Source organism: Falco rusticolus, chromosome 3, assembly GCF_015220075.1.
Source record: "Falco rusticolus isolate bFalRus1 chromosome 3, bFalRus1.pri, whole genome shotgun sequence".
NCBI classification, from domain to species: domain Eukaryota; kingdom Metazoa; phylum Chordata; class Aves; order Falconiformes; family Falconidae; genus Falco; species Falco rusticolus.
The window spans coordinates 47,583,695-47,609,666 of NC_051189.1; the positions used below are offsets into that span (position 1 = coordinate 47,583,695).

Below are 25,972 nucleotides of genomic sequence, written 5' to 3' on the forward strand. Positions count from 1 at the left end.
GATGATACAGAACTGGGAGGAGTGGCTGACACACCAGCAGGCTGTGCTGCCATTCAACGAGACCTGGACAGGCTGGAGAGCTGCACGGAGGGGAACATCATGAAGTTCAACAAAGGCGAGTGTGAGGTCCTGCACCTGGGGAGGAACAACCCCACGCACCAGTACAGGCTAGGGGTGACCTGCTGGAAGGCAGCTCTGCGGAGAAGGACCTGGGAGTCCTGGTGGACAGCAATCTGGCCATGAGCCAGCAGTGTGCCCTGGTGACCGAGGAGGCCAATGGGATCCTGGGGTGCATCAGGAGGAGTGTGGCAGCAGGTCAAGGGAGGTTGTCCTCCCCCTCTGCTCTGCCCTGGTGAGGCCCCATCTGGAGTGCTGTGTCCAGTGCTGGGCTCCCCAGTTCAGGGGAGACAGGGAACTGCTGGAGAGGGCCCAGCAGAGGGTTACAAAGATGATGGGACTTCTGAGGAAGGGCTGAGAGGAGATAGTATCAACGTTTGGCATGCAGAAGAGACGACAGAGAAGATCTTATTGATGCCTACAAATATCTTAAGCATGGGTGTCAAGAGGACGGGACCAGATTCTTTTTAGTGGTGCCCAGCAACAGGACAGGGCAACAGGCACAAACTGAAGTGCAAGAAGCTCTATCTGAATATGAGGAAGAACTTCGCTTTGAGGGTGACAGAGCCCTGGCACAGGCTGCCCAGAGAGGCTGTGGAGTCTCCTTCTCTGGAGACGTTCAAAACCTGCCTGGACGTGGCTCTGTGCAACCTGCTGTAGGTGAACCTGCTTTAGCAGGGGCTGGACTGGATGATCTCCAGAGGTGCCTTCCAACCCTGACTGTTCTGTGATTCTGTGGATTCAACTTTACTGTCTTCCTAGTATCTCCTGTGATTACTGCTTTTGAGATATGACCAGAAATTAAATGTAAATCTTGGGGGATACTGTAAATGAACATTGGTTTATTAGTGGATAAAGCTGTTCCTTTTCTTTGGGACAGGCTGAATAGTTCCAGCTTCCTTCTGTTGGCGATAAAATTATCTGTAATAGAAACCTTACAAGATTGTCGGGTAACAGGAGAATTTAATATGTACAAAACAAAGGTGGTTGATACTGGCATCCTCTCGGGAATGAATAGTGCAGGGTTTTTACATCTACCTACTGAGGGAAGAGAAGAAATGTGAGAATTCTTGTGCTTTATTTAGGAATTTAAATGCCCACAGTCGTCTTCCTCTTAAGTAAATACTTTATAAACATCAACGATATGAACTTAAAAATGCTTTTAGCAGACTCTAGTAGTAAAATAACAATTCTTCAGCAAAAGATTTTTATAGGCAGCATTATTTCAACCATTAGCTTTCATAAACTTGAAATTGCCACGCTTATTCCCAGTAGCGCACCATATACATTAAATATACCAAGACAAGTGGAGTGCACCTGTGCCAGGTACAGTACATGAAACTTTGTCTAGTGTAACCCAGATATTGACAGTACTGTTTTTACTTTGGTTACAGTGTGGATGGGGCAACTGGTTTGGTTTCCAAGAAAATTCTAACGCTCCACTTTAAATTTAGTTTTCATGCCCAGTTGGCATTTGTACCTCAGATGTATGTCGTAATGGATTTGCATCCAAGTTGCCTGCTGTGTTTGAAAAAATACTGCGTTTTTCTGAATAACAATGTTTTCTTTTCGTTTTCTTCATTCTCTTTTGCAAAGTAACACTGAGTTTGATCAGGAACTGTAGTTGGCTGATTGTGTCGGAGCCTTGTGTGGCTTTAAATCATTCAGTCTGTAGTAAAATTTGCCTGAGTTGTTTTCAGGTAAATATCTGATTAACTCTGTGTTCCCTGTGGATTGGTGTAACCCAGAGTTCCGTCTGTTTTAAAATAAATACACTTAAGAAAAGAATCTATGCTTCAATGGATTTTTCAGATAAGGACTGAAGCAAGTCCTTATAAATAGCAGAGTTCATAAACCGTGGGTAGGAGTCTCTGTGCATTAAGGTATAAATTTGAAGCTGTGCGTCATCGAAGGTATGTTGTGAGGGTTCCAGCATATTTCGGTTAATAACTTCTCTTACTCTGGAGTCCAGACTGACCTGTGCATTAAAATAGAATGTCACATAAGTAATAGTGGAGAATAGTACACATGAGTTTTCAGGATTGTTGGTTGAAAAAGCAGTCTTTTTAAACCATTTCAGCTGTTTTTCAAGAGTGTAAAAACTGCTAAACATACTTAGGCAAAAAATGACTGTGTTGAAATTTGGAAATAGTAATATCTTGAGTATGGACAGAGAAATGTTCTTACTGAGGTGAGCTTGCTCAACCAAGGCTGCCTGCAGCCCCGCGGTTACAGACACCTGAGACTGGCAGGCTGTCTCCAGACCCGCTTCCTGCTCTGTAGGAGAGAGGATTTGTAATTTTTTGTGACAGTTTGTTTCCTTGGGAGTTAGTGCTGTTGTAAAGAGACTGAATTTGGAGTAAGCAGTATGATGCCAGACAGAAAATGTAACCTGGGAAGCTGTCACTTAATCGGGATCCTGTTAAAAACCAGGGTGAATCAATGGGAACCACTGGTATGGCTGTATAATGATTGCATACAACATACAAGTAATGTCTTTTTTCTTTTTTTTTTTTTTTTTTTTTTCTGTAAAGCTCTAGTGCCTGTAGAAAAATATTAGTATTACTGGAATAGACTGATTAAGATTTAAACAGCATTTTTATAAGTACATAAGTATAGCTTGCCCCACAAACTATTAAGTTTGACTTTTGGAAGGATATTGGAAGGTTTAAAATTCCAGCCTACTTGGCAGGATTATATTCAAACTGAACTGAGGTGTCTTCAAAACTTGATGTGTTTGCTAACAACAAAGTGACAAGTATTTTTGAAAATTTTCAGGAAGTCAGTGTGTGTGTTCTGTGACATATTTTGTCAGCTGCTCTTTGAGCAATTTTGAGCTTTGCAGATAACACTGTTTGTGGTTTCTGTGCTTTTGGAGAGACGTGTAACACCCCCTTCCTAGTGCAAAGAAAAAAACTGCTTTGTCCAACAAGTAAAATTTAAGTTGAGCAAGGATAGAGTGATCACCTGTATAGTTGTGCCTCAAACTAAGGAGTTCACGTCAGCATGCCAGGGTAGCATAGGAGAAGCTTTCTTCCAGCCAGTGGAAGTAGCGTTGACCATCTCACCTCAACAATGGGTCTGCCTTTTTCTCCTAAATCTCTACTTGATGGCGGTGGAATGGGGTGGGGGGAGGGGGGAGGAAGTTCTCCCTGAGTATTGTTGTAGCTTTAAACACACATTAGAACTAACTGTTGGGGAAAGTAATATACCTCTTTTGGAGAAAGGATAGAAATATAATCTTCATAAATTAGTCTTGCTTTTTCTTCAATGACACTTTTGTTGGATTCTTGTTTTAGTTCCTCGCAGGCCATCCAGAAAAGCATGTTTTCCTCGCTGAATTCTGTTCGTAGAAACTCACGAAAAGCATTTCTGCCAGCTGGAGTAAGCATCAATTTATCAAATGATTGAGCCCAGCCATTGACTTCTTCAAGAGTAGGGGCAGGGCTTCAGGCAGGAGAGAACAAGAGAGAAATGAAAGATTGTTACTCGGACTGTGTGCAAGTGGCAGGAGGCATCTGCCATCACAATGGCACAAAATCACAGGGTTCACAGGGCTGCAATTCCTTGCCAGGACTACCCGAGTGCAAACTCTAGTAAACATATTTGTAAGGTGCCTTTTGAAAGTGTGCTTATTAAAAACTCAGATGCAGATGATTGCCAGCACTTTGGTGCAGGGATTGAAGTTTACTCTCAAAGTAACTGCAACAAAGAAGTCCCTCTGCAACAACTATTTGTTGTTTTTTGTGTGTATATATATATATATATAAAATTTTGTCTATACCTCGTAGTTCTTGTTGAATTATTGTTAAAAATTGAATGAAAATATGTAGAAAGAAGCCATGATTCAAACCTCATAAAAGGTACTCTTCTGTCTATTACAGTTTTACAAGTGCTGCTACCTGTTTGAGCAATTCTGAAGAGACAGTTGCTTGACTCTTGGGAGGATCTGAGCTCCTCTCTATTATTTTTACAAGGCTGAGCATTGCCAATTAGCTTCATTACACAGTTGCTGTGTGGGAACAGGATGTATTTAAAAATTATTTCAGATAAAATGGAGGCTGTGTTTACAATGCTCTTTTTGATCTGCCATGTTATGAAAGTGGGGATGTGGATTTAGATGCTGCATATAAATAAGGTAAAAGATTATAGATCAGACCTTTGGTTCCTTAGGAGGTAAGAGACAAATGACTGCAAATTCAGCATAAATTGCAAACAGATAATAATAGTTATTTGATATTTCAGGTAATTCACTTTATTTAGTCTGATTTGTTGGGATTTGTTTCGTTTTATCTTGACAGAACACTTGGTAAATACCATACCTTTCCTCGCAGTTTGGAATACCCTCTGCTTGGAGTTCATGAGATGTTCTCCTTGCTCTCTCTTCATCTTGATTTCTAACAGTAAGACTGCAAGGTAGCAAACAAAATTTTAGCCAGCTTCATAGAGGAAAAGGCTGAATGTACAGCAGATGCTTTTCCTCTGATATTAAAAAAAAAAAAATCAGCTAAAAGGACAGAAGCTAACAGTAGCCACATTACTCATAGTTATGCTCTGACATTAATTTTACAGTTGTATAAACCTGGAAAACTTTAATGTAGCTGAATGCTGTTCAGTAATGTATCATGTAGACTTTCTATACAGAGGTCATAAATTCATAGAATTTCTCAGGTTGGAAGGGACCCATAAAGATCATTGAGTCCAATTGTCTGTATGTATGTGTACGTGAGTATATCTGTATATATATATGGGGTATATATGTATACATGTGTACCTTATCAGATACCAAATCTATTCTCCATTGATACTTATTATACTGTGTATGCTCGATGGAATGTTTTAACTTAAGTTAGGCTTTATGCACTGGTTTTATGTGAGTTAGATGCTAAGGTTGGTTGGTTTGGGTTTGGTTTGTTTCCTCCTCACCCCCCCGCCCCCAGCTTCCCTATTTTTAATATCCATAGGGCACAATGAGAGCCAAGGCTGTGGGTTAGAGAGGTGATACCATGTTACAAGAAAGCCAGGGTTCAGAAGATGGAGCGCAGGTTTTAAGCAAGCCAGACACTTCTGTATGGGATGTTGGGAGCATAAGCATATTTCAGAGTTCAGATGTAGGTACAGCCATTGTCTGGTAATTGATTGCAACTAAGGAAGTATTAGCATATGCTTCAAAATGTGAGGCCTGGAGCACAAAGAACAGATACATGGCTGCCGAATATTGTTTTGAGTATGTCTGACTGGAAATGAGTATTAGATTGTTTGTAGCATTACAATAAAGATAATGTCTTCTGCAGTCACTAGTAATCGCTGAGAGTTTTTCATGTCCCATGGAAGAGTAGCTGTCAACTTCTGTTGCTTTCATCACATGTTAGTTTAATTAACTCTAGTTTTTACAAATTCCTTTTGTAGTTGCAGATGATTTGTTTTCATTTGAGACTGGATTTGCGAGTATGCATACTTCTTTCTAGGGAATGGGGACTATGTTCCAGTTCGTAGGCTGTCATAGTTTAGTGAAAAATGCATGTGCACACACACACACATTCATACACTCTGTAAAGCTGCTTAAAATTTGTCAAGAGAAGGTCCTGGTGAATTATAACCTGTAATTTATATGAAATAGGTCCTCCAGCTGATACAATGCAATACAGTTGTTATAACTTGTAGGAAAATATAAATGTTTCTTCATTTGTATCGTGTCTGTCTTTAATGCTAATGTTGTAACAGTTTTGTTGCCTTAATTCTTAAGAATCTCATTTATCTGTAGTAAGGCTTTTTGTTGATCCAGTTGATTTTTCTGTCCTTTCTGCCTTCTGTACTTTTGACTTTGCCTTACTTCCAGCCTTACTATTTACTGGTTATCTCCTTCTCTTGTTTTCTCTAGTGTTAGTCCATAATCTGCAGAGACCCGCTTTTCTGTTTGCCAAGGCAGTCCATGCATTGAAGAGGGAGGGAAGCTTTCTAATACAGAGAGCAGATAATTGCAAACGCTTTTTTTCTTTTTTCTGCAACATCTGAAGCATACATTCAAACCAATGAAGTATTTCAGTTCACCTTTTCAGATAAAAATGGTAGTTAATGTTAGTTCTCTATTCTTTTGAGGTGTATAGGTCTCAATCCTTTACTACACTTTTTACCAGCGGCCTTTTTTAATATGAAAAGTAATTCATTACATATTCCTCACACACAGACAAGAAGTGATATGCTTGTCAGAGTTACTTTTGGATTGAGGGGAACCAACAGATCCAACAGAAAGGATTATAGTCTTCATAGGGTAATGCACAAAAGGGGAAAAAGAGAAAAGAAATAACAAACGCTTTCTTAAGAGAACATGCCGTGCCTCAGAAAATGACTTGCAGGCAGACTCTTTCCCTAGAAATGTACAGGTAAACAGTAGAAAGGGACTAGTGCCAATACTGCATCTTCTCATGCTTCTTCTCAGGATCTGGAAGAGTAACATGCTGGAGGCTTGAGTTCTGGCTCGGAATGAGCACAGGTTCTGAGCATCCAGCTGAGAGACTCATTTCACCATTTTTTTTCATTCTGAATCTACTATTAAGAGTATGCTGATTATTGGATGTTCAGCAACTCAGCTGCATGACTCATGTAGACTGTTATTTTTGTTCCTATTCATAACTTTTCTGTTCAAAGTACTTGAGCTATTTTGAGGAAAGGCTCTATGAATAGGGAATATAAATAGCTTAATTACAGTTTGTTTTGCATTTCTTGTTACTAGAAAACAATTGTTCTCAAAAAAACCCCCACCAGAAAATACTTTAAAGCTCAAACAAGCTGCTCTGTTTTGGAGCCTGTACTGGTTTCCTAGATGATTCTGAAATGCAAACAGGAATTCTAAGCATCGTGAAATTTGTGTACTATCACATACCCTATGGAGTAAATTGCTCCCTTTGAATTGTTTGAATAGTGAGGTGCACAGAAAATGAGCATCCTGGAAAATAACAGGTAAAATGCTGCACTTTATCAGCAATTTAAAAGATAAAATGCAAATTTTATGTAATCAGTGGGATAAGCGCCTTATTTTTTTTTCCTTTTATGGAAAGATGTGTTGTTTGTGTAATGCAGCTCTAGACTGAGCCACTTGTGATTGCACTGGACAACTGTTCAGATGACACTGGAATTTGTATGGGATGCAAGGTAGCAAACTCTGATCCTGTACAGGCACAGTACTTAATGTCTTTTTAAGCTCTATCTTAGTTTGCCTCTAAGAACCTGCTGAAAAGGTAGGATCAGACCCAGAGTACTTAGCATCTTGCAAAAAAATTCCAAGCAGCCTGTTGTCCTTACAAAATACTCACTGTTTGCGTAAGGGAGGGCAGGATTGGGTATCTCTGCTTCTGATGAGCTGAGTACCGATAGCAAAGGAATGATCAGCCTGCTTTTCCCTTGCCTTCTAATGGTGTTCTCCAAAGCATTTGCTATCAGCTGCCGTTAGAAAAAAGTAATGGTGGAATAGATTCCTAGCCTGGGCTGTCAGGTTATTTATGACTTCTTCCCTTCACCTCAGTGCCAGGTTTGCTTGCTATGAAGTGTTTATGTAGTGGATAGTGTATTTATAAGAAGCACTCAGCTTGCTGTCAAGTGTTTTGGTTGAACTCCTATGGGTGTTCAAGATATATATATATCTATTTCATCTATTTCAATGCAAGTTCTGGTCTTGCCCATTAATTAACACTTGGCCCCAAACGAATACAGGACTTCTGAGTATGGGAAGCTTTACTTCAGTTTTAAATCAAATTGCATGCATCTGGAGGAGCTGGTAAGAGAGAGAAGGTGAACACATCACTAATTTACGGGATCAGGTGATTTCTTTTCCTATTTTTGCTTTGCTTTCCTGATAAATTTTCCTCCTTAACATCTTGTAACGGGAGTTCTTCTGAATTATTTCTGCTTAACTCCTCTTCTTCAGCAAATACAATGTTTAAAGTCGCTGATCCTAAGGATTAACTTCATATGAGTTGCAGGTGCTGTGAGTTGGCAACACTAATTAATAACAACAGATCCAGTTGCCTTTGAAACAAAACAACAGTGCTGGGCATGTGGTTATTCATTTTCCAGCATACACATTCTTCCACCTTCTCCGAACTCCATTTAACACAGACTGTGCTGCTTGTTAAGTCCCAGTTCTAAATCTAAAGCTGTGACATATTCTGGTATTGCTTTCAGTTTTTAGTGGAAGCCCTGGTGAAGCTCAAGGCTCAGGAGAAGCAGTCATGCACGGAACAGACCTTCCATTACACAGTATTGACAACAAAACTACAGCGGAGTTACTGTACAGGTATTTTCTTAAAAATCTGTTATTTCAATGGCAGGGAAAAAAAAAGAAATAATTAGTAAACTGGAATAGAAAGTTGTGTCTAGCACTAGGGCACAGTCATCTTTTAGTCCCAGATCTGCAGAATTACCCAGGTGGTTTGTTTGGCTTATGTTGTCGTATACGCTGGCTATTGCCTCCCTCCCCTGCTATTCTCTTCCCCAGAGGCTTGAATGAGAGGGGTTACCATGAGCAGCTGCAGCAACAGCACCAACAGAAGCAGCAGGCATTGGACCCTCGATTTCCTGTGCTGTGCTGAGCCTGTGCTGTGCCTGGGGTCTCCTGGGTCGTAGACATCTGCCGTTTGCGCATCTCCATCCGCTCTGATCCCATGGGCTGCAAGACAGCGAGAGGAGGAGGAAGTAAGAAACATCTCTCTTTTTCCTTTTGTTTGCTTTAAAAGTCTTCCCAAGCAGTGCTGAAGGCCACAGCTCCAAAGGAACTGAAAGCCTAAATGCTTCATTTCCCACACCCCTGCTTACCCCCAGAAGCTCTTAGGTGTTGAATCCTTTGGAAGATTCACTCATTCTATTTTAAGCACTGCGATGGAAGGCAAAGGGCTAATGAATTCTGCGTGTAGGTGGGTTACAAGGAAAGAGTGGTGATGCAGAGAGCAAAAGGGGTCTCGGAGATGCAGCTTTTAGTACAGTGGTATATAAGGTCAGGAGCTGAAAAAGATTTCCTGAGGTTTTGACTTCGAGGCGAGTCCTAAAGAAAATGGTACAGAACAGAGGTAGGTAGAGCCTCTCCTTCCCTCTTCCCTTTTCCCCGATTAGCCAATGCACAGGCTTAGTGATGCTTGAGACACTTGAGCCCTCCTGAAAATCTGCCCTTTGGTGAGTATTGAGGATGTCTCAAGCCTGCTTGTTGCCCTGTAGCAAAGGGGAAAGGCCAGTGCTTACCTGTCCATTACAGGTCTGACTGCCACAGGTTTTTTAAATGTTTTCCTCTTAAGGAGGAATCAAGTGCTTCTTCATTAGTAATTCATCATTTTCACAGAAAACACACAACTGGACATTAACATGCAGGTTTTTGGTCACCTCTTGCAACTGAAGACAGCATGAAACAATTTTTGGTGGAAGCACTTGTTGTGGTTTTTGCACTGTTTTAGGAAACCTTTTTGGAGCTTGAATTCTGCAGGTTGTGCAGAGAAGTGGTGTTAATGAAATGACAAGTCCCCTTGAAGTTCCTGTCCCTTCCTGAGCTATCTCTCTCTGAGCTTCAGACTTGCTCTACAGCACTTCATCATGCTCTCCCTATTATGCTGAGGGTAGTATCGTATCGAAGTGACAGATGTCTTTTACACATGAAATGCCAGCTTGTACAAAGATGAGTGTGTCTGTCTTCATTTTGATTGTATTTGATTTTTGGATACATAACTAATCATCCTCCTATGTCATGAGATCCCTTTGTGTGTAGGTTTTTTTCAGGTTGCTAAACCTTCTTTTGAGGCCATGACAACTGTAGGGGAACTAGCTGCTGCTAATTTTGAGTTCTTTTTTTAATTGATAATCAATCGAATGCTAGACTTGAAACATAATCTGATGAAATGAATACTGGAGGGTTAAAAGTTGCCTTCCTTTCTAAAATGTTCAGCCAGGTTTAGGAAATGCTATTGTTATAATTTGAGGGAGAATGCACAGAAGTTGTCATGGACTTGAAAGAAGTGTCAGGAGGAGAAAGGAGATTATTGCAGCAGAGTGCAGCATTAAATTTTGCTGGATTTTTTTTTAATGTTGAATTTGTTTCTTTCTTATACAGATTAATAGTTTTCAGTTTGGTGGGAACCACCCACTCTCCCGAGAGAAAAATGCATGACATGCTGAGCAGAAGATGCACCTGTTTTGCAGGAGGAATATAAGAACAACAATACAGATAGAAATTATAACTCATTTTGTAACTCTGTAGACCTAATCTGACAAGCAATGCCTACATGCCCAGAAATAGAAAATCAGGAAAAGAACACAGCTTCCAAAAACCCCACAACCTTTCTTGTTTCAAAATGTGGAAGAATAAACATGAGATGTACAATACATTTGTAGATGCAGATTTCTTCAGAGTTTCAGATTCACAGGAAGAGAATGAAGCCCTAACTATTAATTTCCTTCCAGGTACCTATACTTTTTTTAAATAGAGCATCTTCATACTTCAATTAGAAAGTCATAGTATATAAAGCATTATTGGAATGATAATTTATCTAACAATATTTCAGGTTGCTTTGGACAGTGAGCAATTATTACTCATTTGAAAAGTGTAACTTGGTTTCAGATGTGTGGTTTATGTACCCTAATCCATCCGCTCTTACTTTTGAGATGTGTTATGTGGATAGTTCACACATATCTCTAGTCCATATTACAGTTGAACTGATGGTGGCCTGAGTAGAGAGCTTGGTTCCTGTTGTTTGCTTTTTTCCAAGGAGAACAGTAAAGGACAGCAGAAGTAGGAAGAATACACTCTTCCTCCCCACCTCATCCCACCGTGATTTAATTCAAGAGATCCTTCTGGATGCATTGTTACAATTTCAGGTTCTTCAGTATTGTTCTTTGACATCTTTAATGAAAGGGAAGAGTATGTAAGCAGCTGTATGGCAAAAACTGCCCAGCAGCATTGTGTCTTTGTTTCACTTTGAACCATACACCTTACTTAGTTTTCTGGTACTATAGGCTTTTATGAATGTTCATCATTGCATTTTCATTTTTATTTGGCAGATGTATGCCAACTTTCTCATTGAATAGCCAAGTAGGTTATGGTCATTTGCGATGAATATTTTTTTGAAGATATTTTTAGCAGACAAAGCATGCTTTAATGATGGCAAAGCTGTATTGGAGTAATGGGAGATAAGAGAAAGAGGACTGGAATATACCTGTTGGCTTAAAGACAGCCCAGACTTTTGAATTGGAGCTGTTTAGTGATTATCATGCACGTATTCCCTGTGGCCGTGGACAGACACTTTGTACATTTGAAAGAAGTGGATCACAAACTAATTTGGATGTGACTTTCTGTGGTGTATCAGCAGGAATATTGTGGTTAGATACAAGAAGGAATTTACTCCTCTGTGGAAGTACTACGGGTACCACTGTCCTGGTTTTGGCTGGCATAGAGTTAATTTTCTTCTTGGTAGCTGGTGCTGTGTTTTGGATTTGGTGTGAGAACAATGCTGATAACACATGGATGGTTTTTGTTGTTGCTGGGTAATGTTTGTACTAAGTCAAACACTTTTCAGTCTCTCAGGCCCTGCCAGCCAGAGGGCTGGAGGGGCACAGGAACTTGGGAGGCGACACAGCCAGGACAGCTGGCCCCAACTGGCCGAAGGGATATTCCATACTATGGGATGTCATGCTGAGTGTATGAACTGGGGGGAAAGCTGGCCCAGGGCTGCTGATCTCTGCTCAGGGACTGGCTGGGCATCGGTCAGTGAGTGGTGAGCAGCTGGATTTTGCATCACTTGGTTTTTTTTCTTGCTTCCCTTTGGATTTTATTTCTCTCCCCTTCTCCCTCCTTTTAATTATAATTGTTGTTGTTGTTATTATTATTATTATTATTGTTTTGGGTTTTCCCCCTCCTATTTTATTTTCCTAAATTGTTCTTATCTCAACTCTCGAGTTTACATTCCTTTTCATTTCTCCTCCCCGTCCCTTGTGGAGGGGGCAGGGAGGAGGGGAGTGGGCATCTGTGTGGTACTTAATTCTGGCTGGGGTTAAACCACGACAATCACATTCCAAGAAAGATAAAGCATCTATCTAAAACCCTAACAGGATGTTTAGAAAGCATGACTTCCACAGAAAAAAATTGTAGAAGTTTGGCTTGTTAATCTAGAAAGGGGAACTGAGAAGCACATTGATCTTCTGATCAGTAAAACTTACGATGTTCTATTGTTCTCTATTTCTTTCAGAGATAAATGATGAGTTAGCTTGGGCTAAATAAAAACCTAAGCTTGATTTTACAGGGTAGCAAGGTAGAGAGTGAGCAGTGGTGCAGGTTATTACGAAGTTGTAGAAACTCCTTTGGCACAGATATTATTAAGACCCATAAGACAAAAACATAGCAGGCTGGTCCAGGTTCACAGAACAAGTAATGAGTAAGTGATCCATTGCAGCAGTGTTTTTCTAACTTCATTCTTCCGTGCTTTTTAAAAATTTTTTTTTAATGTAGCTCTGGCTCTAAACCAAACTATCGTCAAGCACGTTCTATATACCTTTCTATCTGGATCAGTTCCTTTTAGCCACATAAAAATGATTAATCTGCAGGAGAAGTGGATGTCTTGCATTAAAAGTCTGGTTTTGTAGTTCATCCTCTAACAGAATTGCAAAATGAAGTTAAAATGTTCATGTTCGCAGCACAGTTTTTTGCAAATGTATATCCCATTCGTGATTGTACTGAGATTGTGTAATGCCAGACATGAGGCCTGAATGCACAGTAAGACATAGGCTCTGTCTTTTGTATGTATATTCACGGACATACACTGGCTTTCCAGATTGCTTTCAAAAAAAGATGTAATTTAAGAAAAAAAAAAAAAGGTAAACTAGAGAAACCCAAACCCTGCAATTTTGCAGCTGTGCATGGTGATCTAAGTTTATCATGAGCTCCGTATCTGCTGGTTTTGCTCTCCCAGAAACTGCTCCTTGGCTGGAATAGAAACAAAGGCACAGACACCAAGCTTGTGCAAGTCATCTAAGGGTTCATTTTTTTTAAAAAAAAACCAACAAAACCTTAAAAAGTATTAAGGCTATCAGAGTATGACTATGCACAGGGAAGTATAATGACCTTGGAAGGTGTATAGAAAAAAAGTCATAGAGATGAAGCAAGTTGTCTGAGATCATGCAGTGAGCCACTAATGGGATGCAAACAGAAAAGCCTTGTTTTACATATGTGTCTTTCTGCTACCTCTAGTGCATCCAGAATTCCGCTATGGGTCATTGAAGTTCTCCATCACACTTTGCTGCTGCTTGCTGCAGCCACCATAGCTGTGTAATGAGCCTTTCCAGACAACCGCTCGAATTACTGTTCTGGAGTTTGTACTGTGTGCAGGAATGCACAGTAGATTTATCAACAACCCCAGTGAATATTATTTGTAGGAATTTACACAATTCCTTGCTTCTTTACAGTACAACCCACATTAACAACTCTTTAAACAATTGCCTGACTCGCAGATCTGCAGGAATGGAGATGGCTATTTTTTTTGCCTTCGGTACACTTCAGATGCTCAGGGCAAAAAGGAGGGTTTTCTTAGACCTCCCTGTAAAAAGGTCTTCTGTTTGTATAATGTTACGGTTGTTAATTTGGGACATTGGATGGTCTGACTGGGTCATGCAGTAGATGTAAAACCAATTAGAAATTCTAGTGTCTGTGTTCTTTGCATCAATGATGACACTAACAGTATATATTAGTTGAAGAATTACTCACTTATGGCTTCTACTGCTATAGTACGTGGTACCAGTGATTGGTGACCTCTTCAAGTTTATTATCCCACAGTATGATGCCAAAGAGCTTCAACCCACTGTAATAAAAACCAGTGGAAGTGTGACTTAATTTTGCAAGAGGGCTTTCCTTATTTTCTAGATTGTTACTGTGGGTGATCAGGTTGTTTTAATAATGAAAAATATGAATCATCAACAGCATTTTGATCCAATAGCTTACCTTAAAGCTGTTAAAGGGAATGACATATGTTGGTACCTACATTTAGCTAAATATTTTTCTTTCCCTGTTCTAGTTAAGAACATATTCAGCAGACCCACAAGTGGTGGACCAGGGAAGTAGGGCAAGAGGCACACGTAATGTATATAGCTTCCTTGCCAGCTGATGCATTTCATAAGGAGCATAAGAGGTGTCCTAAACTTGTCCCATAACCTGACTGTGATGCTTAAATAATTATCTCTATGCTGAAATAATTATCTTTGTTTTGTTAAACAAGTAGAATGATATTGCAAAGAAATGCATGTACAGAGCTGGGCAGGGAAAATATTAGTTGTAGCAATCAGTTGGAAGACTCTGGGGCTCGAGGAGCCCTGAGGGCTAAAGTGTGTATAAAATCAAGGGTGATTCAGAGCTATTATTTGGCTGTAAAAGGAAACTATGCGTTCCTGAGGAAAACAAGGTGTACAGCCATCCTCCTATACCTGGTGCTGTCAGAGCACTCGCATATGACAGGAGACTGTTTTGTACTCTGGCATTGAAGCGGGAAAGAACCTGTGATTGAACTGGACAGAATCCTTCTCATGGGGAAATTTTATAATGCAGTTATAAAAAATGAATACACTAGGTGCATTTTCTGTAATCAACAGTGCAAATGTTCTTCCACCAGCTGATATATTCTGTTCCATGTTACCAGGTGCGCACTTTGAAAATGGCAGTCAGTAAATACAGCATGTTTTCACATCAGCCTCCCAGGAGAGTCACCTATTTCATCAGCTGACTCTGAAATAAAGCCAAGATGGAAGTGTTCTTTCTAAGGTTTTCGGTCTGCATGGCATGCAATTAGTATCTGGTTTAAAATGTTTTTTTTACTGGCCAGTGTCAGGTATTTTCTGTTTCATTTCCCTGGACAGTCAAATATCAAATATAAGTATGTCCATCAACAATGAAGATGCTTTCTTTGAAACATCAAGATCTCATTGTAATCAGAGAAAATTCCATCCTAGTTTTTATACATTCAATTTTGAAGTATTAATTCTGATTACATGTAGTGTGTGTCTTATTTTCAGCTGCTGAAAAACTACCTCACTTCACTATGACCGGTGAAGACAAGGGGATTTATACCACCTAGGGATGTGATCTGGTACTTGTATTTATGCTGCAGAGAAAAGTGACTTCATGTCTTGGGTTGGACTTAATACCAGGTGGTGCTAAGCAGAATTGTCTGAAATGCCTTTCTTCAAAATTTGTATAAATGTTTTGTTTAAAAATCCTCCTTCTGCTTCCTGAATGCATTTAGAAAGAAGGTTACAAACAGTGAGAGTTTTATTTTACCATTGAAAGTGACTTTTTCCATCACACTGAGAGAATGCAGAGGGTGAACATGTATCATTGTGCATAAACTATTTCCACTCTGATTGAATAGTTTTGTATTTATTCTTTGAGAGAACTCTTACTGGTTTGACTAGAAAGTAAATTTAGAGATGACTTTTTATTTTTTCCAAGGTAGTATGTTTAGGATTTTAGATATATTTCTTTAAGTAGTTAAATATTCAGACCTGTAAGGAGATGATCTCCTATTCTCTTTGAGGTCCTTGCAAGTTCAGGAAGACTAACATCTCACAGGTTCAAGCTCAAATACCTGCTCTGTTTTTGTTTAGTTTTTTTGTCACTCGGGTAGTCACACTGAGATCTAGTGCCTTCCTTCTTTAGGATTGAGGCAAGGTTATATTGTTTCTCCAAGGCAAGAGAGGAAGGTTCAGGAGGAGAATTTATTTCTAAGCCCCAGTGGAGGGATTCAGCCTAGTTTGTGACAGGTTTATCCCTTCATATGTCTGGATCTCAAAAACCTTGGATGCTCCCAGGTCTCTTGTTCTTGTTTAATTACTGTTAACTCCTTTACTAGGTTGCAGTACTACAAGGGAGATCCATACCCTAAAATCTGCATCATTGAGGAAGAATAAGAAAATAAAAAATTGCTTTTCTTTCCCTAAGGTTATCTCCTTCACACAAAAATGGAAATTTCACTGCTCTAAACTCCCTGTGCCTCCTTTATCTTCTCAGATTTCCAGATCTCTCAGAAGGTGCTATGATAATGAACAAATTGTGTGAGAACCCTCTGTGCTGGATGCTCGCTGCACCTTGCGAACTGGGGTCTGCCTTCTCTGTCCCCACCATCTGGAGCATCTACATGCCTTGTTTGACAATGGGTTGGAGAAGAAGACACAGGGGCTTTAAAAACTGGAGATGGGCCGCTGTCTTGTACTTGGTTTCTAAGGAATCCAAAAGTACTTTTAGCTACGGATGGAATGAGATGAGATACCTTTAACCAAAGGACTTCAGCCTCTACCATCACATAGTTTAACCCCAGCCTGGGTACAGTTTTAGCCAATTGTTGGATATAATGTGCGATGTCTCTCTCCATCCAGTTGTATCAGTTTGACTGCCCAAAGTAATGACAGCACTACCAAAGACCCTGTGTCTGCTTGGTGAGGGCTTGGGTAGCCGTAATTTAATAGAAAAAATACGACTCTGGTTCACGTGATAGGGAAGGACTAAAAGGTGCTATTCTGCTGATTGTTAGGTAGTCTCTGATTTTGCTAATACCAAGTTGCTGTGGGAAATCAAATCCTTGAACAAGACAGTCAGTGTCCAGGTGGCAACAGGAGTTTCTGTTGCAAAGGTTCTTGTGGTGGTGTTGGCTGGACCAGATTGAGACTCTCTGAATCGTGCTTTACTGCGCAGTTCTTACATCCAGCTGGTCCATGCTCCTTGCGACTGCTCCAGCAGACGCGTGATCCATCCCTTGTGATCATCTTGAGCTACATACAAAACATCTCCTAACTACCTAAATTCATACAAAAGACTCTGCTACATGATCATTTCCGCATCTGCAGGAAGTTTCTTCTGACTACTTACAATTGGCTGGCTACTTACAAGTCTCATCTGGCCACCTGCAATCTATGTAGAGTTGGATCAATTTTGCAGCCTTGGAGGCTCTGGAAGGGCCATATTCTCCACTCTGGATGTTAATCAGCACATTGAAACGTAAAGACAGTTGTCTAGGCACAGTGAGTCCTGCCTGAAGGAATCCAGAGAACTGTCCAGATCCCACACGGAGTGCACCAATTAGTCAGATAACTGGGAAAGGGGGGTAGGAGTTGAGTTGATCAGCTTGTCTCTTGTTTGCTCACTGTTTCGCATCAATCTAATGTAGTATCTATGCGGATGCTTAGGTGCATAATTTCTGGATCTCACAGAAAGAGAGAGGTCCTTCTCTAATGATAACAACAAATTTACTCCATTATAAAAATGTCTCTAAAAAGCAATGAACCAAAAGTAGAGGAAAAATAATGGCACGTGTTCTTGCTTCTTATCCACTAGATAGCATCTATGATTCATATAAAAAGTACACACTCATATTACTGAGTGCTAGTAAGTAAGTAAAAAAAAACGAAAAAAAAAAACCCCAAAACCAAAACCCAGGGACTTAAGCAAGCATCTGAAAAGCTACTTTTGACAAGAGTGGAAAAACTACTGTATGCCTTAAGAGTAATGCTGAGGTACTGGAACAAGTATGTCTGCCATACCTTTTCCTCTTCCTCTCCAAGGCATGCCTATCTGACATTCAGATTATGAGGCATTTCTGTATGTGACCTTATGAATGCAAAGGAGTGTGAAGGTCAGGAATGAAAATTATTTCCCTGGTTAAAAGCACCTCAGATAATACTTGGCTTAGTTGTAACATTTATAGTATTTGCTAATCTCTCAGTAGGAAGGTGGGCTACCAAGAAAATAGCTTCTCAAAGGAGGAATATTTAAAACCTAAGCCACAAATGTAAAATTTAAAAACAAAACCAAACCAAATAAAAAAAAACCCAAACACAAGAATACACAGAAGACTGTAGAAAATGATTTTATGCTTTTATCCTCATTTTATGCTAAAGCACAATGACATTTTCTCAGCTCAAAGTGCAAAGATTCTATTGCTTAAACATCACTACTTAGATATGATATTTCCTCCTTGTACACATTACAATCGGGCAGGTGTGCAAGCCTTAACTTGTCCTTAGGGCTGATTTGCATGGCCACAGCATGAAGCTTTTGCAGGAACTATACAGCCTGTGAAGCCCTGTGCTATAATGCTACCTGACAGCCAGTTGGAGTGAGCGCACAGATGTAGATCATCATAGTCCAATTATTTTTCAGTAAATACTTCAGGCCTGATCCAAACTCCATTAAAGCAATGAAAGCCAAATATTGGTTTCAGGGACCGTTAGGTGAGGTGGTGTAACTCTTGCAGTTGCTGCTTTCTCTTCAAATCCCTGCAATAACGATAACCAGTGAGTTGGAAGAAAAGAGATTCTGTCCTTATCTACTAATGTCATAAGAGGCTTGCAACTTGGGGTCAAGCTCCAAGTAATTCTCTGAATCTGTATTTTATTAATTTAGAAATACTTGGAGGAGCTGAGGAGCTGCAACATGCTCCCACTGAAGCCTGTGGCAGTTTATTGTCAACTGAAATATGAACGGGAAGCCTGATGCTCATGCTTCTTTCTCTTCATTGACAAATTTGACACACAGGCTTTCTGCATCAAGCAGTATACTATTTTAGATGGAGAATAATTGTAATATATGTTAATGAACTCACCCACACATATGCACACGCTTTAGGCAGTTACTGGATTGCCCACTTAGTGAGTTAAGAGCAAAAGCTCTTTGCAAGTGTTTTTGTGTTGTTGAAGATGTGGCATCTTGTAATGGGGTGACTGAGATGGTTGAGAATTTACAAAGGCAAGATGGAGGTTCACAGAACGGAGACTGGCAGCCATGCAGAATAAAGCAGCTTCTTATGTCACTGCCGCGTCTGAGTCTGTCAAAAGCCTAAGTAGATGAAATTGCAAGAGAAAGTATCCTTCCATGAGTTTAAAAAAAAAATCTGGGATGCTTTTATGTAAAATGTGCAGAAATTGAGTGCCTTTACCTGTTTTATTTATTTTTCCAGAGGAGCAGCAGCTCAGAGGAGCTGGGTTCATCTATCCAGATTAAAGCATTGCTTTACATTTCAAAAGGAACGGCTGAAAGTGTATCACACCCACATAGTTCCAGGTAACGGTGCCTCCATCATGTCACCTGTAACTGAGGTGTTTTTCTACCAAGGGCTTAGATGTCTTCTGCTCCTTTTTCTTTGCTATTCAGTGCTGCACTATTTGGCTGCCAGACCAACCCGCTGTCTGCAAAAAACTTCCCACACTGAAGTCTTTCTCTGAGTAAAATCTGACTTTCTTGTTAAGAAACATAGTTACTTGGGGTTTCAGTGGGATTTTTGTGTGTTTCTTTTTAGAAGGATGCTCTATATCTCCTCTGGTAGTACTGTAAAGTAATTCCTTTGGATTTTACCACAAGAGACTTCACTGCAAACGTTACTCTAACGTGCAATTAGCAGGGTCACTCTCTGTCATTATTTCTCCTGTAATATGGGAAAGGCAAGAGATATTTTTTTTTTTACTGGTTGCATTGAAAAAGCAACAAAAGCAACCTGTTACTGCAGTCCTGCTGTTTATGTGGGTACTGTGACAGTGGAGCAGTACGAATGCCAGTATGGATGTAACTTCATTCCATGCTGAGTCCCTTCACAAACCAGGTCATTGCAAACTGCAATTAAGTTAAATCAGTGTCAAATCCTCCTCTGCACAGCACAGCACAGCCTGTCGGCATCCCTTGCCTCGTCTTCCGTGGCAGCTGGAGTCAGCCTCGCTGGATGTATGTCAGTTCACACTGGCTGATCAGCTCTCTCAGAAGCAAAAACAAACAAACAAAACCCCAGGCTTCTCCAGTGCTGGGAGTTTTACGGCTGCTTCAGCTCTGCTTTGGCTAGCTTTAATGTTAGAGGAAATATTTGCTTCTAGGTATTTTTATGCAGCTGGCTTAAAAAAAAAAAATTAAAAAAATCCATTCATCCTAATATTTTACAAACCTCTTTACTATGCAAACAGTGAAACTGGTGCACATAGCAGATTACTCTGCTCACTCCCATCATCTCCTACTGGCGCTTGGTTGCATTGTGCTTAATTATGAATGGTCTCCAAAAAGCCCATTTTACTGTACTATGAAGTGACTCATAGCACACAGAACTGACAACTCACACTGGGTACTGGAGTCACATGGCGCTGTATTAGTCTGTGACTCATTTCATATTGTACTCGGTGCTGAGATCTGACTCATATCGAACTGTGTGCGGAGCTGACTGACATTGTACTGGTCTGAAAGCTGGTTTGAATTGGGATGACTCATGCTGGAGTGCATTAAACAGTGATTCACATACCGTTTCCTATTGATTCCGATTGTCGCGATTCACTTTGGATTGTACTACACTGGCATCTGGCTGCTTTGGTAGGGTAGGCACCGCGGTAGCTACCCTCTGCCTCAAGTTCAGCTGTGGTGCCAAATGGCGCCATGTCAGCTGGGAGGAGTATTACCAAAGTCAATTTAAAGCTGAAGTAAAGTCAGAATTTGGCTTAACGGACCGTCATTTTGGTCACAACGCTTTCTGGACTTCTTCGCTTCACCTGGCTATGACAATTTTGAAACAAGCCTATAAACAGAAAGTTAAGAATCACGAGCTTCTAGCTAAGACTAGTCTTGCTCCTGAATGTGAGATCTCTGCGCTATTGCGAAGACCTGCTGCCTCCTTGGGATAACGTTTCCTAGTGATGAAAGATGGGATGATTTTTTATAAGCAACTAAGTATTGGTAGTTGCCTATGCCTCGGGTTCATCAACTTGTGACCTGGGTTCCAAGAGACACAGAAACCTTACACTGTGCAGATTCCTTCCTGGTACTTTAAGCTGAGCCCCTCAAGCATCACCACTCACTCCAAAAAATGTGCGCTGCTCTTCAAGGGACAGAGGTGTGTAATAGCCAAGGTGATGCTTCCACGATTAACCATTTGGGACCCAGAGTAAAGACATCAAAATAAGTATTAATGGTCGAGTAGATAAGTAAGTGAAGGGGAAATAAGGTAACTGCTCTCTCATCTTAAAATATTTTACAAAACCTAGTGCTAGTTTTACATTCATTTGGCTTCAACATGCTCTTAGTTTGAAAAGACATTCCTTATTTTAACCTGACCACAACTAGTACTCAGCTGATAGTGATTTCGGTGCTTCATTGAATTGAACTAATGGTTACTGGTTTTTGGTTCTGTAGCAGACCCTTGGCGTAACCGGTGCCGCAGTACACAGCTCTGCGAAGTGCTGGATCTAATGCTGATGTTCTGTTTGCGCAACAGGTACAGAGGTACCAGGCAACTCCTCGCCATTATGTCATACTGCTGACACCATATGAAAAGTTTTGATCTTACGTTTTTCAACAGCAAAAGTGAAATAACGGAATGGTTACATCAAGTAATTCACACGTATTAAATTACTGCAATTCTTACTGGCACACACAAGGATAATCTTATTTCACTTTCTGCAGTTGTGTCCACTTTCCATTACATGTTTTTTCGTACCTGCTGACGTTAACTAAAGGCAGAGCTCAGGAAGAGCTCTTTCTCGCACCTGGGGATGGGTGATGTGGCAGGCTGATACCGAAAGAGTACATGGAAGCGCTGCCTTGCTGCTACTCGTGTCTAACGTTGCAGGGGGCCGAGGGCCCCGAGAGCGGGCGCGCCGCGGGACTCCCGTCGCGGAGGGGTAGGGGGGATGGGGTCTCCAGCAGCACTCGGGGAGAGACGAAGAGGCCCCGGGCGCACGGCGGGAGCGGGGCCGGCACCCGCGCTGGGGCGAGGGGGGCAGCGCGGGGCACGGCGCGGCCCCGGGGCGCGGCGGCGGGTCTGAGCCCGCGGGGGCGGGTGCCTGCCCTCGGTGCCGGGGCAGCCGGCTGCCGGCTGGGCCCTGCGCTGGGGCCGCGCTGGGAGCGGCGCCGGGAGCCCGCGGGGAGGGACGGGGCGGTGCGAGCCCCGGCACTGGGCGCTCCCGGCTGGCGGCTCCCGGCACTCCGGGAGACCGGGGGAAGCGCCTTTCGCGCCGGGTCCCTCCGGCTCCTCCCGGGCAGGGCGGCCGCGGCCGCTCACCCGTCCCGACCGCGGGGTCCGCTGGCAGCGCCGCTCGTCCCGTCCCGTCCCGCTACACCCGGGGCGGCCCCACCGCGGCGCGGAGGTCGCGACTGCCAGCGACGAGCCCGGGGTGCGGGGCCGCAGTGCGCGGCGGCCGCCGGGCGGGACCGAGCGGTACTTACGGGGTCGGCGGCGGGGCCCCGCCGTGAGTCCTCGCCCGCTTCCCCTCCGGTAGAGGCGGGCTGGGCGCCCGGGGACGGCGGCTTGCCAGCCCCGCGCATGCGCCCGGCCCTCGCGGGCTCGTGTCACGGTGCCAGCCGCGGACGCGGGTGGGCTTCGCTCGCGGTGTCCGGAGCCGGGGGGGAGCGAGGCCGGCAGCCCGCGCTCCCCGCCCCCCTCCCGGCACGACGGGGAGGGCTGCCGCCGGGCCGCCCCCCGCGAGGCGAGCACCGGGGGCCGCTGCGGCTCAGGGGCGGTTCGCAACGGGACTAGCCGCCGCAGCGCCCGCACCGCGGCGGCGGGATGGGGAGGGCGCGGGGGGAGCCATGGGGCCGGCGCCGCAGGGAGGGATGCCGGAGCAACCGGCGTGCGAGCGTGTCTGCGCTCGGGGGAGGGGGTGGGAAGGGCCAGAGGAGGCGGCGGTGCCGCCGCGGGGCTCGGTACTGGTGCTTTAATGTTCATGGAAGCCTTAAATGAGAGCCGTGCTTATAAACCCGGGATTGGAGCACGTCTGCATTTTAAGTAACTGCAGGGATACATCTTCCCTCCTCCCCCAGCTGCCTCCTGTCCGCCTGCAGCGCACAGCTCGCCGCCGCCGGGCTCTCTCTGTCTCGTTCTCCTGTTTCAGCAGGGCACGATGTTACTGGCGGCTGCGGCGGCCGCCCGGCGCGGCCCCGGGGAAGGCGGGTGCCCGGCCCCGCCGAGCTCGGCCCTCGCTCCGCTCCTCCGGGGCGGCTCTCGCGGCAGCGCCCTGCGCAGCACCACCACGCTTTGGGGACTATCTCACCGATAAGGTCCCGCCACCGCGGCCCCCCGTGCAGTCCCAGACGCCGTTTGCCGGGAGGGCGCAGCGCGCCCGTCGGTGGGACATGGGTTAACGGGGCGGCTGGGGCTGGCTTCTGTCACCGCCGTCCCCGGGCAGAGCTACACGGTCTTCCCGTGAAACCTCGACTGATCTGGTGCATGAACGCCCTGCGCGTTCCCGGAGCCGGGCTCCCGGTTCCCGGGAGACCTGGCGGGCAGCCCTGCCGTCGGGGCTGCTCCCTTCCCGCCTGCGTACCGGGTGCGGAGCACGGCGGCCGCAGGACCGCCTTGCTGGAGCCAGCGGACCCGGGGAGCGATGGGGGTGGCAGGTGGGGAGCAGCGGGCATTGCCTGAGGAGCCCGGGGCTCTCACCGTGGGAGCTCACCCAGCGCCCCCGGCTCCCACGCCGCTGCCGGCTGAGGGCACGTGGGCGGACAGCGGCTTCCCCGGTGCGGGGAGGTGGGGGAGGAGGAGGAAAGGGCGGACGCGGCCCCACGAGCGGTACTCACAGCGCCGGGCGGCTCGGGGGCAGCGCGGGGCTGCGGCGACGCGGCTCCGTGGCACGCCGGGCATCTCCGGCGCTCCGGGGGGAGGCGGCTGGGCGGCGGCGGGGCTGGGGCCGGCGGCTCAGCCCAGCGGCCCCGCAGCAGGGCGGCGAGCGGGCAGCGGGCGGCCGCCCCGCTACCGGCCAGCAGCGCCGCTAAGCCCGCGGGGCCGAAGCGGGGCCCCGGGGCGTCTCGACGGGGCGCCGAGACGAAGCGCGGGCAGGGCCGGCGGGCGGGGAGCTGCGGCCGCAGGAAGGGGCTGGAGAGCAGAGCTGACAGCGGGGCGAGGGGCCCGGCAGGCCTCGGAGGCTGCGGCGTGCGGGGGAGGTGCGGGAGCCGGGGTGCGGGGCGGGGAGAGAGAGAGAGAGAGAAAAACACAAAATAAGCATTACCGGGGAGGGGGGAGCAGGCGGGCGCCCTGCATAGCCCAGCCCCGAGCGAAGCCCCTCCGCCGCACAGCTAACCTGAGGGGTGGCAGACTGGAACCCTCACCAGTCTGTCCCCGAGTGCTCGGGGCTGCTCCCTCCCCCTCCGCGAGCATGCTCTGCGTTTTTAACTTTTCTAAGGCGGCCCTTTAGGGTGAGAACTGAAGGAGACTTCTTGTACCGAGCCAAGTGCCCCGCTGGGGTTCAGGGCCGGCCCTGGTGCCAGAGGAGCAGGGGGACGAGGCTGGCCGCTTACACGGTACACGCAAAGAGCACACCCAGCAAAGCCCCGGGCACAAATCCGGCCGCGCTCGGCGGGAGGCGCCGCCCTGCCCTGTCCAGGGTCCTGAAACGGCCCCGCCGCGGCTCGGGGGCGGCCGCGAGCGCAGCCAGCTCCGCTCTGCAAGCGGCAGCGCGGCACGGCCTTCCCCTTCCTTGCCGAGTGCCATTGTCCTAGAGAGAGGAAGCCACCTTACCAGAGCATGAGCCCGGAATAGGAATAGACAGAAATCACTGCCTTTCGGGCTCTGCCTCTGTTTCCCCTAGCCACGATTTTCACCTGTTTCTCTTCAGGGCTCCATCTTCTCATCAGAACCCATCCCTTCCTGAAACATCTTCCCCATTTCTGGCCTACAGCCATTCTTTTGACATCAAGAAGACAGAGAGGAGTTTAAATCTGCACAGTGTGAAGAAAGCCCTTCCCACAGAGGTGGCACTGCCCTTGAAGACCAAAGCTATTGCTGCTGCAATAGGAGAAGGTGCTGTGGTGCCATTTGTGCCAGGGGAAAGTGCTCATTAAAGCTGAGACCCGTGAGGAAAGCTGCCATTCCTGCACATAAGGAAAGCTTGCTGTTGCCTAGCAGCAGAGTTCCCCTAGGTCTCTTCAGGGAGGTGGACCGGATGGAAGCTGGACAATGTTTCCAGGAGAGTGGAAAAAATAGAAAGGCTGATTCCTACCCCACACCCCCACTTAGTAGCTCTCCTGCCCAGCGGCAAGGAGCCCATCTGCAGATCTCTGCCCTTTTGGTCATGGCACAAAGCACACGACTGGGATGTTAAATAGGCTTTTGTGCCAAATTGCAACTGTCAAGGCTCAGGCAGGACTATGGAGGTATTCTAGGCTTGACAATTAGGATCAAGTGATACTGCCTCAGTCCTTGGCAGAGAAAAGGGAAGAAAGTCTCAGCAAGTGTACCAAGGTGGTTCTAAGACCAAGATCACAACACCTGTTAACACCACTGGCTTTTGAATCCAGCTCCTAGTCACTCTGTCAGGAAGGGCAGTCATTTCTGTCCAGTGAGTGGATGTGATTCCCCTAAGCCCTCTCCAGACTATGGACCCAGGTCACCTTCTAAATCTTCGCATGTTCAAGTTTAAGTTCACATAACAAGCTCAGATTTAAAATGCTGGCATAGTGTAACCCCTTTGGAAGGTATGGTCTTGCTCCATCCTTTGCATTTCTGTCAGGAGGGTCATGATCAACTAATACCTTATCTTAAAGACAGCTATTTTTTCAACATCAATGATGCACAGTGATAGTGCATCATATTGTGTAAAAAAGATGGTACTCATGCTCCCCAGCATGAATGGTATTAGACAAACAAAGCCACCTAAGCTGAGTGTCTTCCAGTGCTTGGTGTTTGCAGATAAATCTATCTAGCTCTGCAGGTAGGTACATCTGCATCACTGCATATGTACACAACCACCTACATTCCAAAACAGCTGAGAGGCTTGGAGGCCTAAAGTCCTCTCCAAATTGATAAAATAAGCACCACCTTCTCCCTGAATAACGGATGCAGGCTGATGTCCAGATGCTTAAGACAGAACTGCAAGTGCTTGGACT

General features: G+C 44.7%; 1 protein-coding gene and 1 long non-coding RNA gene across 5 annotated transcripts in view; one reads left to right on the plus strand and one right to left on the minus strand.

Annotated features, from left to right (window-relative positions):
* Positions 1–766: 766 nt before the first annotated feature.
* Positions 767–25,972, minus strand: part of RGS20 (regulator of G protein signaling 20) — a 41,416-nt gene continuing 16,210 nt past the window's right edge. The window contains exons 2-6 of one of the 3 annotated variants that reach the window (XM_037381175.1): positions 23,669–24,013; positions 8,634–8,782; positions 4,440–4,526; positions 3,330–3,564; positions 767–2,095 (exon numbers count right to left, since the gene is read on the minus strand). In XM_037381175.1, the coding sequence (XP_037237072.1) occupies positions 1,907–2,095; positions 3,330–3,564; positions 4,440–4,526; positions 8,634–8,782; positions 23,669–24,013 (1,005 nt within the window). In that variant the 3' untranslated portion in view covers positions 767–1,906. Of the gene's footprint in view, positions 2,096–3,329; positions 3,565–4,439; positions 4,527–8,633; positions 8,783–22,318; positions 23,070–23,668; positions 24,014–25,972 lie in introns of those variants that run through there. The other 2 variants (XM_037381177.1, XM_037381176.1) reach the window with 2 other exon arrangements.
* Positions 4,489–11,608, plus strand: LOC119145083. Of its 2 annotated transcripts, none has more exons than XR_005103290.1 (3): positions 4,489–8,410; positions 8,612–8,808; positions 9,558–11,608. It is a non-coding gene; the product is annotated as an uncharacterized LOC119145083 (long non-coding RNA). The 2 variants fall into 2 exon arrangements; XR_005103289.1 differs by having other exon boundaries at positions 10,208–11,608.